The sequence below is a fragment of the Triplophysa rosa genome, linkage group LG25, assembly GCF_024868665.1.
Source record: "Triplophysa rosa linkage group LG25, Trosa_1v2, whole genome shotgun sequence".
Taxonomy (NCBI): Eukaryota; Metazoa; Chordata; class Actinopteri; order Cypriniformes; family Nemacheilidae; genus Triplophysa; species Triplophysa rosa.
Genome location: NC_079914.1, coordinates 16,592,708 through 16,607,952, shown reverse-complemented (window position 1 = coordinate 16,607,952; position 15,245 = coordinate 16,592,708). Strand labels below are relative to the sequence as shown.

At 45.2% G+C, this 15,245-nt stretch overlaps 3 protein-coding genes across 4 annotated transcripts in view; 2 read left to right on the top strand and 1 right to left on the bottom strand.

The window, feature by feature from the left end:
* necap2 (NECAP endocytosis associated 2) overlaps nt 1-1,500 on the bottom strand; it is a 2,292-nt gene extending 792 nt beyond the window's left edge. The window contains exons 1-6 of the mRNA XM_057325958.1: nt 1,374-1,500; nt 822-922; nt 621-725; nt 448-529; nt 259-367; nt 63-186 (exon numbers count right to left, since the gene is read on the bottom strand). Of these exons, the coding sequence (XP_057181941.1) occupies nt 63-186; nt 259-367; nt 448-529; nt 621-725; nt 822-922; nt 1,374-1,474 (622 nt within the window). The 5' untranslated portion in view covers nt 1,475-1,500. The remainder of the gene's footprint in view (nt 1-62; nt 187-258; nt 368-447; nt 530-620; nt 726-821; nt 923-1,373) is intronic.
* Nucleotides 1,501-1,829: 329 nt separating this feature from the next.
* On the top strand, nt 1,830-6,298 carry fbxo42 (F-box protein 42). The gene is made up of 10 exons (XM_057325955.1): nt 1,830-1,980; nt 2,647-2,898; nt 3,097-3,213; nt 3,315-3,449; nt 3,533-3,686; nt 3,768-3,878; nt 3,971-4,067; nt 4,144-4,200; nt 4,277-4,393; nt 4,948-6,298. The coding sequence occupies exons 1-10, from the start codon at nt 1,887-1,889 to the stop codon at nt 5,926-5,928; spliced, it is 2,115 nt and encodes a 704-aa protein (XP_057181938.1). The 5' UTR covers nt 1,830-1,886; the 3' UTR covers nt 5,929-6,298.
* Nucleotides 6,299-7,317: 1,019 nt separating this feature from the next.
* On the top strand, nt 7,318-10,444 carry slc25a34 (solute carrier family 25 member 34). Of its 2 annotated transcripts, none has more exons than XM_057325957.1 (6): nt 7,318-7,377; nt 7,700-8,255; nt 8,609-8,674; nt 9,254-9,406; nt 9,751-9,885; nt 9,975-10,444. In XM_057325957.1, the coding sequence occupies exons 2-6, from the start codon at nt 7,800-7,802 to the stop codon at nt 10,146-10,148; spliced, it is 984 nt and encodes a 327-aa protein (XP_057181940.1). In that variant the 5' UTR covers nt 7,318-7,377; nt 7,700-7,799; the 3' UTR covers nt 10,149-10,444. The 2 variants fall into 2 exon arrangements, with proteins under 2 accessions (XP_057181940.1, XP_057181939.1); XM_057325956.1 differs by having other exon boundaries at nt 7,342-7,462; nt 9,975-10,442.
* Nucleotides 10,445-15,245: the final 4,801 nt, after the last annotated feature.

The window sequence follows — 15,245 nt, the reverse complement described above, 5'->3', positions numbered from 1 at the left end:
GTAATATTAGGTACATCACCACTGCAGGTGTGTGTTTGATGTGCAGCTGTCGAGCAGATCACCTGCGTTAGACTGAGCTGCAGGTGGAGAGAGAGCACCACCCTTCACACCGGGTGGAGGAGGAAGAAACCCGCCGCCCACAGGCCGTGACTTCACCGCCCCACTGGACTCTTTCTTCTTTATATTCTGAGAGAGAGAGAGAGAATTTAACACCTGGTCACACACCATCTCTACAACAGATCCAGAACGTTCTCTCACCCCGATGTTGATTTTGATGGTCTGACCCTCTTTGAAGCCCAAGTCTAGTTTCGGCCCTAAATCCTGACTGGCTTCCTGTTTGGCGAATTCACTTTCCTGTTTCACCCACCTGTGTGAGAGAGAGAACATTGTCTTTACACCTGATGCAGCAGGTCAAAGGTCAAAATAAAGTGACAGTAAATGACTCACTTAAAATGGTCTTGTAGTGAAACATTAAAATCAAAAGAATCTCCACGGTCAGCGAAACCGATGCCGATAAACGCGTGACGTCCTGAAACCATCAAACAGATGACACGTTGATGAACACGCGTGTGCTGCAACACGCCACTTACCCAAAATATAACATAAATATTGTCACTTACCATTTCCATCTTCAATTCTGATGACAAAATATCGGCTGGAGTCGGTGACGGCTTCTACGATGACGCCTGGATACTGATCTACAGGTGCCTGAGCAAACAACTCACCTGACAAACACACAACAAGAGTTAAGACATTATCATCGGGATGCTGTTCCCACCATCCGATCCCTCAACATGGGATGTACACAAAGACATGCTCACCTGTGTTTTTGTCTTCAAGTTTAATATACGCAATGTTTCCTTTCGCTGTGATTTTCATGCGCCCACTCCACGCCGGTTCATCCAGCTTCCAATCAGCTGCCCTACACCACACAATCCCACCAACATCAACAACACAACATGCATGTCACAGGGATATTCACAACATACGTGTCACACTAGAAATACCAAACACACACAGCACTCGCTATTCTCCATCATGATGATCTGCCTGTTTGCTAGAGAGAGAGAGGAACTGTGATGTTATGATCGTGCATAATCGATTTTCATAAATATTCACGAGTCCTGTCATCCACTGTTGTGTTGACATCAGCTCAACTGACGCGTCACACAACACAACACTTCAGCTTTAATTGATAAAGAACCGAAGCGGATCTTTGAACTCAACTCGACTGCTCGTTAATTAATGATTCAGGTGATCAAATTACGAGATTAAACTACTCGATTAATCGCTGTGAGTTATGAGTCACGATTCATGTCGTGTCGCGCACGCACGCGCGCTCTCTCTCTCTCTTTTGTAAATTCGGCTCTCACCGGTAACCGCGGTTCGACGCTCTCGGCGGAATCCGGTAAACATGAACCTCTGACTTCACACACAACACCGACTCATACAGCTCGTTACTATCCGCCATCATCACCGACACACCACTGCACTTCCGCTTCCGCCTGTAGAACACGCAAATTAAAAGTCCCGCCCTTCAACAATAAATGTGAAATGATGAGCCGTAGTAGTTTTTTATTAACATGAGCACTATTAACATAAAATGTGGTCTTTTAAGATAATTACCCATGCTTTTATTATAGTATAAATGTAGTTATCATGTTTTCGCGGAAGACCGATTATCATTTGCATTACCACAGTTTAACTCCAGATGAAACTATGATAATATAGTGAGACCATCATTTATTTGTTGTCATCCCAGTTAAGCCATGATTTTGTGACACGGAGGACTCGCCCTGCGTGCTCGCTCTGACGCGTGACTTGTGTGCGTGCGCGCGCGCTCCCGAGCAGAGGGAAGATGGCGGATGTTTGGAGTGTGAAGATTCATGAGAGAAGCTGATAAAGAGAAACACAAACAACAGAAGAAACGAGCGGACGACAGACACAAACACACACACACAGAGAGAGAGAGAGAGAGAGGTGAGTGTATGAGATTCTGTCTCACCGCACACATGTAATACACAACGTTCATTTTTATGTGTGTGTGAACAAACCGGCTGCTAGCGGACTGCTAATAACACACACATCCATATGTACACATCACTGACATGACAAATACACATTATACGTCATCTGACACGCAACTCATCTGTACTAGAGTAAAGATCCCGCTGTTTGTATTGACGCCAGCACATGAAGAATAGCAGAAACAGCGCCATGTTTACTTCACACTGCGTGTGTTTAACATGGTCGTTATTAACACACGAGTTGTGACATGTTTCACGAGTTGTGAGTTTGTTAGCTGTGATGTGTTTTATATCTATTTGATTGATGCTTTGGAGTCGGAGTCAACACGAATATATGATTTTATTTAAAATGACTTGCAGTGAAATCTATACATGTTTATCAGTGTGTGTTTTCTGGAAGTCAAAACCCACAAACTGTGTTTCTCGACACTCGTAGTGTTTCAGCGTTGAACCCACTGACCAAGAAGAGCAAACACAATAAAACTGACCCACAGCATTTGTTTTATGGTCACATTGTTATTGTGACACTCCTGGTGTGATATTGTGACACAGCAGCACTGGTGTGACGTCAGTCTCTTGCGTGTTTTATATGAATGTGTGTCTGTCACGTGTTGTTCAGATCTACAGACAGACAGCATCATGTCTCGCTGCTCAGACGGTGAAGACTGCTGCTTCGTTGCCATGGAGACAGAGGAGGGCGTGCAGACGGTGGACATGAAGACGGAGGAGGCGGACAGACCGGCGGCGAGCATTCACAGCATGAGAGAACTGCCAGAGGAAGTGCTGGAGTATATTCTGTCCTTCCTCTCTCCTTATCAGGAGCACAAGACCGCCGCCCTGGTGTGCAAACAGTGGTATCGCCTCATCAAAGGTCAGCCATGCCTGTTCACTTGAGTTTTCATGTGAGAATCATCGATGAGATAGCCATATCGAATGTTGTGCGTGTGAAGTCCAGGTGTAAACGGGGTGTGGTGGGATGTTTGACACTGAGCTGCGAGATGCGTTTAACACTCCCCCTGCTCCTCTTAATTACCCCTTCAAAGAGCATCTGTGTGTGTGTGTCTCTCAGGTGTGGCGTACCAGTGTTATCACGGCTTCCTGCGGGCCATTCAGGACGGGAACATCCAGTGGGAAAGCCGCACTTATCCTTATCCTGGAACGCCAATTACACAACGCTTCTCACACAGTCAGTACACACCACACCACACGTGAAGATCAAACGGCATCGTTGCATTGCTTCATTCTCGCCGTAAATGATGTTCACACAGTTGTGTTTGTTGTCTTCAGGTGCGTGTTATTACGACTCCAATCAGTCCATGTACGTGTTTGGCGGCTGCACTCAGAGCAGCTGTAACGCTGCGTTTAATGACCTGTGGCGTCTGGATCTCAACAGTAAAGAGTGGATCCGTCCGCTTGCGTCAGGTCTGAATCCTTCCTGCGTGCGCATCATCATCGCTGGTGATGTTCAGATGAGTGATGTGAGTGTTGTGTTGTGATGTGTGCAGGTTCATATCCATCACCTAAAGCCGGAGCCACGCTGGTCATGTATAAAGATCTGCTGGTGCTGTTCGGCGGCTGGACACGGCCCAGTCCGTATCCTCTACACCAGCCCGAGAGATTCTTCGATGAGATCCACACGTACTCGCCCTCTAAGAACTGGTGAGAGAGAAAGAGTGATTTTAAGTCTTGCAGAGGTTTCATGGTGGACCGCTGTAACTCCGCCTCCTCTCGTGGTTTCAGGTGGAACTGTATCGTAACGACTCAGGGGCCGCCGCCCATGGCAGGTCACTCCTCTTCTGTCATTGGCAGTAAAATGATCGTGTTCGGCGGGTCTCTGGGTGCTCGGCAGATGTACGTACATGACCTGTGTTTCGTTTGGGATAGGTGAAATGTGTGTAAGTGTTGATCTGAAGGAGCGTGTGTTGTGTTCATGTGTGTGTCAGGAGTAATGAGGTTTGGGTTCTGGATCTGGAGCAGTGGTCCTGGTCTAAACCCAGCATCAGCGGTGCGTCTCCTCACCCGCGGGGCGGACAGTCTCAGGTAACGCACACCTCCCGTCAGTCACTGCTCGTGTGTTTCATCTGTTCAGTGTTTCATGTGTCCTACTCTTCCTCAGATCGTCATCGATGATGAAACGCTGCTCATTCTGGGAGGCTGTGGAGGTCCAAACGCTGTGAGTGTTTACTGCTTGACTGTGTTTATTGACAGTAAGACAGTGGTACAGTGTGATCAAGTGTTCGTGTGTGTAGCTACTGAAGGACGCCTGGCTGCTGCACATGAGCGCCTCCACCTGGACGTGGGAGCAAGTGCGAGTGGAAAATGAAGATCACGGAGCGCCCGAGCTTTGGTGCCACCCGGCCTGCAAGGTGTGTGTGTGTTGTGAGACTTTAGACTGGTTAGAAAGTTCTCATTTGGATTGAATTATCATCGAGTAAGAAAACAAAATGCAGAACTGTCATCTGAATTTAAGACAATCTGTAAGATAAATCTGTAAATCATTAATCGATGTTATACACACGACCAGTGTTGGGTAAGTTACTCTGAAAAAGTAATTAATTATCAGTTACTGATTACTGTACAAATTACTCTCCAAGTATTTAATTACTTATTACTTAATACTTTCTATATCCTACCTCAACCTTGATTACAGTAGTTAAGTGAATCAAGGATAGACATGAAACAGCTTATTTAATTCATTCAAATAAATAATAAATAACTACATAATTATTCTTATTAACTGACCAAAGTATACAAATGTGAGAAGGATACATTAAAGCATCCATCTTAAAGTTAGACTTATAATTTTGATGTCATTTCCACTATTGAATATATTACACAGCATTTAGTTCAATTCTTCACACTTCACACAGTCCTGTGAGAGACCCTACATGTGTTGAGATGTTTGTGTCTGGTGTTGCAGGTGGGTCAGTGTGTGGTGGTTTTCTCTCAGGCGCCGTCGGGCCGCGCCCCTCTCAGCCCGAGTCTCAACTCTCGCCCCTCCCCCATCAGCTCTACGCCCGCCCCGCTGGGCCCCGACCCGCCCTCCCTCCGCTCTCAGTCTCCGGTGCGCAGCGGGGCGGCAGGCGTAGTCCTTGGCGCGGTGGAGGAGGCGCCCTGTGTGAACGGCCGGTGGGGAACCCTGCGGCCCAGAGCGTCGGCCAGAGCTCGAGACGGAAGCCCGTCGGCCTCGCAGCAGCATTCACCCTCGCGGGGGCCCGACAGCCCCCCGCTGCTCAACGGCTCCTCGCCCTCCCCCCGCACCAGCCCCGTGCAGGCGGCGTCTCCGCCGGCACGCCCCCATGCTCACGTGCCCGCGGACTATAGCTGGGATGGATTGCCTGCGGCTGAGGCCGTCAGCTCCAATGGGCTGCACACGCCACCTCAGGCCGCCTCACCGCGCACCCCTCCGGGCGCGGTGTCTCCTGCCGCTCTGCGCAGAGGTCTAGAGGCTGTCAAAGCCTCCTCGTCGCTGCCCACCTCTTCCTCGCTGTCTCAGCCGGGCACCTCCGTGTCCACCGGCACGCCTCCGACCTCCTCCAGCCCCCCGCAGACAGCAGCAGCAGACGGTCACTCCATCCCGCCCATCGCGCGCCGGTTGGGTCACCACCCGCCGCAGAGCTTGAACGTGGGCAAACCTCTGTACCAGTCGCTTAACTGCAAACCCATGCAGATGTACCTGCTAGACATTTCTCGTGCCAAGTTGGACGGCGTGGTGTCGTGGAAGGTGTACGGTAGCGGCGGCACGCCCGGCGCTGTCACCGGACCGCCGGAGACCAGCCTGCACACGGTGGTTCAGGGCCGAGGAGAGCTCATCATCTTCGGCGGCTTGATGGACAAAAAGCAGAATGTGAAATATTACCCCAAAACCAACGCCTTGTACTTCGTCCGCGCTAAGAGGTAATGGACGCCCGCTGGACAACTGCTGCCCGTACACTACTTTACCTTCAAATACAGCTCCACACGTATAAAGGACACGCAAACAGAGTCGGTGTTTAATTGAATAATGAATGCCTGATGTTTTAGCTGTGTGTGTGTGCGCGTTTGTGAAATATTGAAGAGAATGCTTGTCTGTTTCTGTTGCATTTTACTCTCAGAAACTTTAATCTGACTGAAGGGACACAACATTAGTTGGTGACATGGATGAAATTCTTTTTTTACTACAGCCTGCATTGTTTACATTAAACGTGTATGTGTGTGCGTGCGCTGTGTTGTGGAGGCAGTGAATTGTAAACAGAAAATAAAGTTCTCCATGTCTTAAATCTGTTTTTACTCTCTTTAACCTGTTTTGAATGCACTGTATAGAACGATGCAGAACAGCTTTGTGTAGATTTCATCTGTTAAGTGTGTTTATATTTTTATGAATCATGATATTAAGGGCAGTCGTGGCCTAATGGTTAGAGACTCGGACTTGTAACCCAAACGTTGCCGGTTGGAGCCTCAGTAGCAGCAGGGATTGTAGGTGGGGGAGTGAATGATCAGCGCCCTCCTCCACCTTCAATTCCACGGCTGAGGTGAGACCCTTGAGCAAGCACCGATCCCCCCAACTGCTCCCTGGGAGCCGCAGCAATGGCTGCTCACTGCTCTGGGTGTGTGTTCATAGTGTGTGTGTGTGTGCACTTGGATGGGTTAAATGCAGAGCACACATTCTGAGTGTGGAACACCATACTTGGCCTCACATCACACATCACATCATATGTGCATGAAGAACACACACACGCACACAATGGTCATTTGTGTGAACACACAGTTCTCTAAACACATCAAGATTTATGAAGATTAAAACATTTCTTTTGTTTATGTGAAAGTAACAAAAAAAATTGAAAAAACAAGATGACTAGTTAAATATCGGTACGCATAATTTAACCAGTTTTACTGTGATATCTGTAATAAAACTATGGCTACACATGGTGGTCGGGGTACTTTAGTTCACTATATTAAAATCATGTTTAATTTGAGTTATTTATATTCATTATACCTTAATGATTTTGTTATTTTTAAAGTGTGTGATTGTGTGTACACCTGACTGCATCACATAGCTTGTTTTGTGATGCGAACGCAACTAGTTTATTTAGTTAGAGTTCGTGTCAAGTTTTAGTTGAACTCAATTTATGTTTAGTTTTGTTTGTGTTTTGGCTGATGAATGTGAATTTTGACGCATTTTCCTTCACGTCGTAACCTTTAACCCATTTTGAGTTCCTTCTGCGGCATCTCGACTGTGATTGGCTGAGCGCGGGGGAGTCTGTGAGGTGGCGTAGGAGCCGCGCTGCGATTGGCTGTGCGGTCGCGAAGGGCGGGGCTTTGACTCGGGAGTTTCGTGTTTACAGGAGAGTGAATGACAAACGGAGACGCGGTGAGAAACTTTCACGCTTTATTTTTCTTTTTCAAGTTTATCAAACGTCATATTTCCCGCACAGCTGTCAGCACGAAGAATGAATGTAAGCCGTTTACAACAGTTTAAGTTTAAAGTGCTTTGTCTGTTTGTACCGAAATGAAGCGACTGATTGAAACAAATGTAGCGACGATCTCATGAATATGTCAATTTTATTTCTTGAACGTCATAAATCGCGTAAATGTCACATGAATGATAAATGAAGTCGGTAGAAACGAGGTGACTTTGCTCATGAAATAAATGTGGATTTTAATAAAAACTCATTGAAAGTGATGTGTTGCAGATTCGAACGTCAGTGGATTTGTGTGAAGATTTGACGGGTGTCTGATGGATGAGAATGAAGTTTAGACTGACAGCTGTCAGATAACAGCGGCTGCTCAAACATGCCCGTCACACCGCTCTTAAACTTCCCCACAGACTCCCACTTTAACCCTAAGCCCGCCATGACCCCTCTCGCCCGCTCGCACACCCTGCGGCCCCCGCTGGACTTCACTTTGGGCGCTCTGGCGTGCTGCGGCGCGTGCGTGTTCACCAATCCTCTGGAGGTGGTGAAGACCCGACTGCAGCTGCAGGGCGAGCTTCAGGCCCGAGGCTCGTACCAGCGGCACTATCGCGGGGTGCTGCAGGCGCTGTGGGTGGTGGGCCGTACGGACGGGATCCGGGGTCTGCAGAAGGGCCTGACGGCGGCGCTGTTGTACCAGGGGCTCATGAATGGGGTTCGACTCGGGTTTTACTCCTACACGGAGGCGTCGGGACTAACGGGCGTACCGGGCGGCAGTCTGATCGCGGCGGCGACGGCGGGCGCTCTGGGGGCGTTCATCGCCTCCCCCGCTTATCTGGTAAGAGAGAGTCACATGATCACCATTTGCACTCTCATTGGCTGCCTGTTTAATGTTTGTTGTTTACAGTTGTGTTCATTTTCAGGACGAGTGTGCGAGTACAGTAACTGTCCACTGAAGCTGCATGTGTGTCCTCATCAATCATCATCTGTGTGTGTGTGTGTGTGTGTGTGTGTGGAGGGGGTCAGCAGATATATCTGTGTCACACACCGAGCGATGAAAGAAAGAGCATCTCAAATATCAAAACTGAGCCGAGTATTTATGACAGTCAACATGCTTGAAATGTGTGTTTATGTGTGCGTGAGAAGGATGAGATGTGCTATCTTTAATGTGTGTGTGTGTGTGTTGATCAGGTGAAGACTCATCTGCAGGCTCAGACAGTGAAGGCTATCTCTGTGGGACACCAACACAACCATCAGGTACACAATGATCACATGGCTGTAACACAAGTCTCCTAATCTGCCCTGTTTTCCATCATTCTCTTCATAATGTGTCGATGTGAACAACTGACCCTGCTGGTGTGTGTGTGTGTGATCATGTTTGTATATCCTGGTGGGGACCTAAACCTGAATGCACTTTGAGTGGACCAAAATTGAGGTCCTCATGGCATGGGCACAAAAGCTTATAAATTGTACAGAACAATATTTCAAAAAAATCTAAAAGTGCAAAAAGTTTTCTACGATCTTTAGGTTTAGGGGTTGGGGTAGGGGATAGAATATACAGTTTGTACAGTATAAAAAACATTACGCCTATGGACTGTCCCCACAGAGATAGTAAACCAGACATGTGTGTGTGTGTGTTTGTATAGCGTGTCACATGATTAGTCAACTGGTCCGGGATCAGATCACAGATAACACTATCATTCTAACGTCAGCCAATCAGAACCCAGACTGCACCCGTCTGACATCATCATGTCATGTCCTCTGAATCTTGTCGGGTTCAGTGATCACCATCGCCGTACATATGTCTAACATGTGATGAAATGTTTGTGTGTTCAGGGCGTGTCCAGTGCTTTAGTGTCCATCTATCAGCGTGAGGGTGTGATGGGTCTGTGGAGGGGCGTCAACGGGGCGGTGCCCAGAGTCATGGTGGGATCAGCTGCTCAACTGGCTACATTCAGCTCAGCTAAAGACTGGGTGACATGCGCACAGGTTAGGCACACACACACACATGTTGGGTTTCCATGTTTTATGGGGACATTCCATAGACGCAATGGTTTTTATACTGTACAAACTGTATATCATATTCCCTACCCCTAACCCTAACAATCAGACACACCTGTCTTCTCTTTTACATTTTCACAAAAGTTCATTCTGTATGATTTATAAGCTTGTTTCCTCATGGGGACAAAAAAATGTCCCCACAAGGACAAGGATTTTGGATATTGCCATCTTAAAATGTCCCCATACCGTAGGGTTTACCCTTCCCACGCACACACACACACACACACACACTTGTGAGCGAGTAAGGTTTGATGTGTCCATGTTTATGTCAGTGGTTCAGTGCACACAGTTGGCTCATCGCTCTCACCGCCGCTATGATCAGTGGGGTTGTCGTGGCGATCACAATGACACCCTTTGATGTCATCAGCACTCGACTCTACAACCAACCAGTGGACGACTTCAAAAAGGTAAAAACACACACACACCACAAAGCAAACAGTTTTTTGCAATGAGTTTTGTAATGATGTGTGTGTTGTGTTGTGTTGTGTTGTGTCAGGGTCGTCTGTACGGTGGGTTTGTGGACTGTGTGATGAAGGTGACGGCCTCTGAGGGGATTGTGGCTCTGTATAAAGGAATGACGCCTGTGTTTGTGCGTCTGGCTCCTCACACGGTTCTCAGTATGCTGCTGTGGGACGTCATGAGACAACGAGCGCTGCGCTACACAAACTAACACGCACTGTGTGTGAATCACGCTGAACATGTGCAGAAATCTCTACGAACTGGACTTTTGATTTCATTGTCATGAATTCGTGCTGAACTTGACCTGACTGCTGTTGAAGAGGATTGTGGGAAATGTTAGTGCCACTTTTTTAAACCTCGATCACTTGTGTGTCTTATCTTTGTGTTCTATAGTCAACACTGTGAATCAATTATGTGTTTTTAACATGCAGATTAAAAGTGTACGATTTACTGACAGACTAAAGTGTGTGTGTATGTTTTATTCTGAGGTCATAACAGACAGAACAGCCTCTTTCATTTGCATGTCACTTAGGACAAAAGTGTTTTCTAAATGAATGAATGTAAATGTCCTGCTGACCAATCAGAACACTCCAGCAACCGCGCAGTACAGCACATCGTCATCAGTCACGTGTGTTTACAGCAGAATGTCAACACATATCATCATCATTCTGTGAGCTGATTGTGTTGATCTCTCTTCACTGTTGTGCTGCTGGTTGGGTTCTGTAAGTTTTCTCCACACGGTGGCGCTGTGGTGAGTTTGTTCTTGTGTAACTTCAGATGACTAACACTACAGATGAGTGTCAGTTAAACTCTCTTCACTGCTCTTTGGGTTAGGGTTTGGCCAGAGGTGGACAGTAACGAAGTAAATTTACCTGAGTAACTTCCCAGTTAACAATTTTTGGTTCCCAGGACATTATTTTCTAAGGTTCGTTTTTGGTTCACAAAGTTATTTTCTAAGGTTCGTTTTTGGTTCTCCAGGAAAGTTTTCTTTACGGAAATAGAACGTTAGTTTCTGGTTCCCAGAACGTTAGCCTAAAATATTTTTTTCCGTTTCCTTTTGGCCTCACCACTCGTCAGTAATGAATATATCCATGTTGTGTTTTTATCCATCGCTTGTCTAATCTAATTAAAATAAGTAAAGTACATCATCCCACACAATATGGAGGATGAAATCAATGCATTAGATTCTTTTAGCCTAATAATTCCTTTTTCATTACTGAAGTAACCTAATTTTCGATTTAAACAGCACAGTATATCATTTCTAATAAAACCACACTGTGTGTAGGCCTACCTCAACATCAGACATTATAGATATTGAAATAAAATAGCCAATGACTTCAACACAATATTTAAAGCAGATTTCTATTGACAGAAGAATAAACATTTAATTATCTTCAGGCTAACAATATTCTTGTCTCACCACAGAAGTATAGCGCGGCTCCATCTTTAGATATAACAATCTATAGCCCTGAGTTTCAGTCCTTACATCATGGTCTGTTTATTTAGATTTGTCAAATCAATCGAAAATCACGAAAATATAAGTTTACTCTCAAACCTGTACGTTTTTAAATAAAAAATAAAAGAAATAAACCGCTAAACTAATGTGTTAGTGGGTGAGGTAAAACGAAATGATCGTTAATTTTTAAATGACGTGAGTGCGCGGCAGAGCGGAGAGTGCACGTGCTCGAGCACACACACATACTATATCTTAACTAGTTTATTATTTTCAGCCATTAAAGGGCAGATTTATTAATTTCATTTGGTCAGTATAACATGTGTTAATGTGATTTCTGTATTGCACATGTCACTGACGTTTACCAGTTTTGACTATTTTTACCATTAAAAAAAGAACCAAAAAAGAACCACCAGGGGACGTTATTTTCTGGTTATTTTCTGGTTGCAAAAATAACCAATAAATAACCATCAGAGAATATTACTTTATGATCATTTAAAAAAAACAGCCTGCAACGTTCTGGTAACGTTATTTTCTGGTTGCAAAAATAAAACCTGAAAAGAACAACCCAGCAAACGTTCTGTGTTTGCTGGGTTGTTACTGTACTTTCGAATATCTGTACTTTACTTGAGTATATTTTTATAAAAATAGTACTCACAGTGTTGCTGTGATAATGCCAGTCTCTTCTTGCTCATTTTGAACCTCAAAAGTCAAAGTGTTTTAATTTTGAATAAAGTAATGGAAAACAGTACTAATTGGAAAGTAGTAATTCAATCTACAGTAAGTTACTGGCAAACAGCAAAGTTTTACAGTGGAGTACAAGCGTCAATAAATGTTTTCTTGATGACGCATAAGAAGAGATTTATGAGAACAAATAATTTCACTTAATTGAGCAGATGAGCGGATGAGTGGACTGTGCGGCCAGCATATAAAAGTATCTGCATTTCTTGCTTTGGTCTTCGTCAGAAGCGACTTGCACCACCTGCTGGTGAAGCGGTCAGGCAGCAGGTAGAGATCATGCATCTGTGGATTCGGCGCTCTATTGCTTCTGCTGGGATTCCCGGATGTGAAATTTTGAATTTCAAGCCGAATTTGAACCACTGAATTTGTGGAAGCGCATTTTAAACCGAAATAATATGGACTGAAAATTGTCTGTCGAAAATTAAAGGTTGTATTCTAAAACAAGTTAAAAGACGAATTTTGATTATTGAACTTTTTAACGGTGAAATTGTGCGTGAAATGTTTCAATTTGAAATATTCACATCTTAAATATACAACCATATTGAATTGCAGACTCTAAAAATGCAAGCACTGGTAATGCAACAGATTTATTTTTGATTAGTGGTAATTCAACATGCTTTTACGCTTCAAAGACTAATGACATTAAAATACTTCCATACAATTTAGCTATTTTTAGTAAAACCACAGTAACTAAAAATTTGCCATAGTTTCATTATAGTAGCTATAGTATATGTTTGTAGTTAAACTATGGTAAAACAAATGGTAATTAATCCAACAAACACATGGCTTCTACACTTTGCTGCTAAAACTGGTAAAGGGAATATACAAAAAACAACACACTGCTCATGAATACATATAGGCCTAGGGGGCTAATGAGGATAATTAGGCTAAGTGATCATACAGGATTATATCTAAGACATATATGCTAAACATATAAAGCTCTTAAAGGAGTAGCTCACTTCAAAATGTGCCCCCCTTGACTTTCCATAGTAGGAATAAAAATGACTGAACTACTCCTTCAAGACTGCTGATACTGTGAGCTACTCGGTGTATTCAGTAGGTTGCTTCAGAGGCATAAGACAATATACGACAATAAAACAATGCACCAATGACATAAAGGACATTTACTGTTAATACTTGAGTACTTTTAAAAGTACGTACTTATGAACTTTTACTTAAGTAAGAATCTGTCTTCAACTTTTACTTGAGGTGGAGTAATATTTGACTAGTAGTATATGTACTTTCACTCACGTAAGGAAGTTGTGCAATTCGTCCGCCTCTGGTTTTGGCAGGGTCAAGATGTCGTGGGCGGAGCTTGTGTGAGAGGGATGATGTCATCGCTGGGCATGCTCCCTCCTGCAGCTGTGACATCACTGATGCATTCCACAGACCCTCCCCCCTCCAACACGACCCCTCTCTCTCTCTCTCTCTCTCTCTCTCTCTCTCTCTCTCTCTCCCTCTCTCTCTCTCTCTCTCCCTCTCCCTTTCCCTCTCACTCTCACTCTCCCTCCCTCACTCTCTCTCTCTCTCTCTCTCTCTCTCTCTCTCTCTCTCTCTCTCTCTCTCTCTCTCTCTCTCTCTCTCTCTCTCTCTCTCTCTCTCTCTCTCTCTCTCTCTCTCTCTCTCTCTCTCTCCCTCTCTCTCTCTCTCTCTCTCTCTCTCTCTCTCTCTCTCTCTCTCTCTCTCTCTCTCTCTCTCTCTCTCTCTCTCTCTCTCTCTCTCTCTCTCTCTCTCTCTCTCTCTCTCTCTCTCTCTCTCTCTCTCTGTCTGTTTTTTTTTATTCTTTTTCCAGCAGCTCCTCCTCTTCAGATTCCAAACGTGATGACTTCTCGAGGTTTAAAACTTCAAAAACTCACTCAATATAAAGACTCAATCCACTCGTTATTTAAAACAGATTCACTCAGACTTCAACACGTGTCTGTCTGCTACAGCTTATATTAAAATATACTTCACACTCTCATATACTCATGTAGTGTGCATGTTCACATCATAATACATGATATGCTTAATTTTAACTGTGTACAGTAGAGAATAGAGCGGGGGGCTGTGGTGTGAAAAATAGAGAGAAGGGTTGAGGGGACGTCGAGAATAATATTACTCGCAGAACAAGAAGAGAGACACAGAAGAACAGACGGAGCTGATCTGAAAAAGCAGTACAGTCACATCCTTTGCTCGTGTATATAAAGCTCTCTCTCTCTCTCTCTCTCTCTCTCTCTCTCTCTCTCTCTCTCTCTCTCTCTCTCTCTCTCTCTCTCTCTCTCTCTCTCTCTCTCTCTCTCTCTCTCTCTCTCTCTCTCTCTCTCTCGCTCTCTCTCTCTCTCTCTCTCTCTCTCTCTCTCTCTCTCTCTCTCTCTCTCTCTCTCTCTCTCTCTCTCTCTCTCTCTCTCTCTCTCTCTCTCTCACTCTCTCTCTCACTCTCTCTCTCTCTCTCTCTCTCTCTCTCTCTCTCTCTCTCTCTCTCTCCATCTCTCTCTCTCTCTCTCTCTCTCTCTCTCTCTCTCTCTCTCTCTCTCTCTCTCTCTCTCTCTCTCTCTCTCTCTCTCTCTCTCTCTCTCTCTCTCTCTCTCTCTCTCTCTCTCTCTCTCTCTCTCTCTCTCTCTCTCTCTGTCTCTCTCTCTCTCTCTCTCTCTCTCTCTCTCTCTCTCTCTCTCTCTCTCTCTCTCTCCCTCTCTCTCTCTCTCTCTCTCTCTCTCTCTCTCTCTCTCTCTCTCTCTCTCTCTCTCTCTCTCTCTCTCTCTCTCTCTCTCTCTCTCTCTCTCTCTCTCTCTCTCTCTCTCTCTCTCTCTCTCTCTCTCTGTCTCTCTCTCTCTCTCTCTCTCTCTCTCTCTCTCTCTCTCTCTCTCTCTCTCTCTCTCTCTCTCTCTCTCTCTCTCTCTCTCTCTCTCTCTCTCTCTCTCTCCCTCTCTCTCTCTCTCTCCCTCTCTCTCTCTCTCTCTCCCTCTCCCTCTCCCTTTCCCTCTCACTCTCACTCTCACTCTCTCTCTCACACAGTCTCTCTGTCTCTCTCTCTCTCTCTCTCTCTGTCTCTCTGTCTCTCTCTCTCTCTCTCTGCGTGTGTTCAAGTAACTGCATGCCTTTGTGTGTTTGATGGCACCTGTGTGTGTGTGTCATACA

What these genes read in the sequence shown, in the direction of transcription:
- fbxo42 (XM_057325955.1), top strand. Translation starts at nt 1,887, where the DNA reads ATGAGAGAAGCTGATAAAGAGAAACACAAACAACAGAAGAAACGAGCG. An exon ending in CGCGGGGCGGACAGTCTCAG is followed by an intron (nt 4,068 to 4,143) that starts GTAACGCACACC and finishes ACTCTTCCTCAG; the next exon opens with ATCGTCATCGATGATGAAAC. An exon ending in GGTGCCACCCGGCCTGCAAG is followed by an intron (nt 4,394 to 4,947) that starts GTGTGTGTGTGT and finishes CTGGTGTTGCAG; the next exon opens with GTGGGTCAGTGTGTGGTGGT.
- slc25a34 (XM_057325957.1), top strand. Translation starts at nt 7,800, where the DNA reads ATGCCCGTCACACCGCTCTTAAACTTCCCCACAGACTCCCACTTTAAC. An exon ending in GACACCAACACAACCATCAG is followed by an intron (nt 8,675 to 9,253) that starts GTACACAATGAT and finishes TTGTGTGTTCAG; the next exon opens with GGCGTGTCCAGTGCTTTAGT. An exon ending in CAGTGGACGACTTCAAAAAG is followed by an intron (nt 9,886 to 9,974) that starts GTAAAAACACAC and finishes GTGTTGTGTCAG; the next exon opens with GGTCGTCTGTACGGTGGGTT.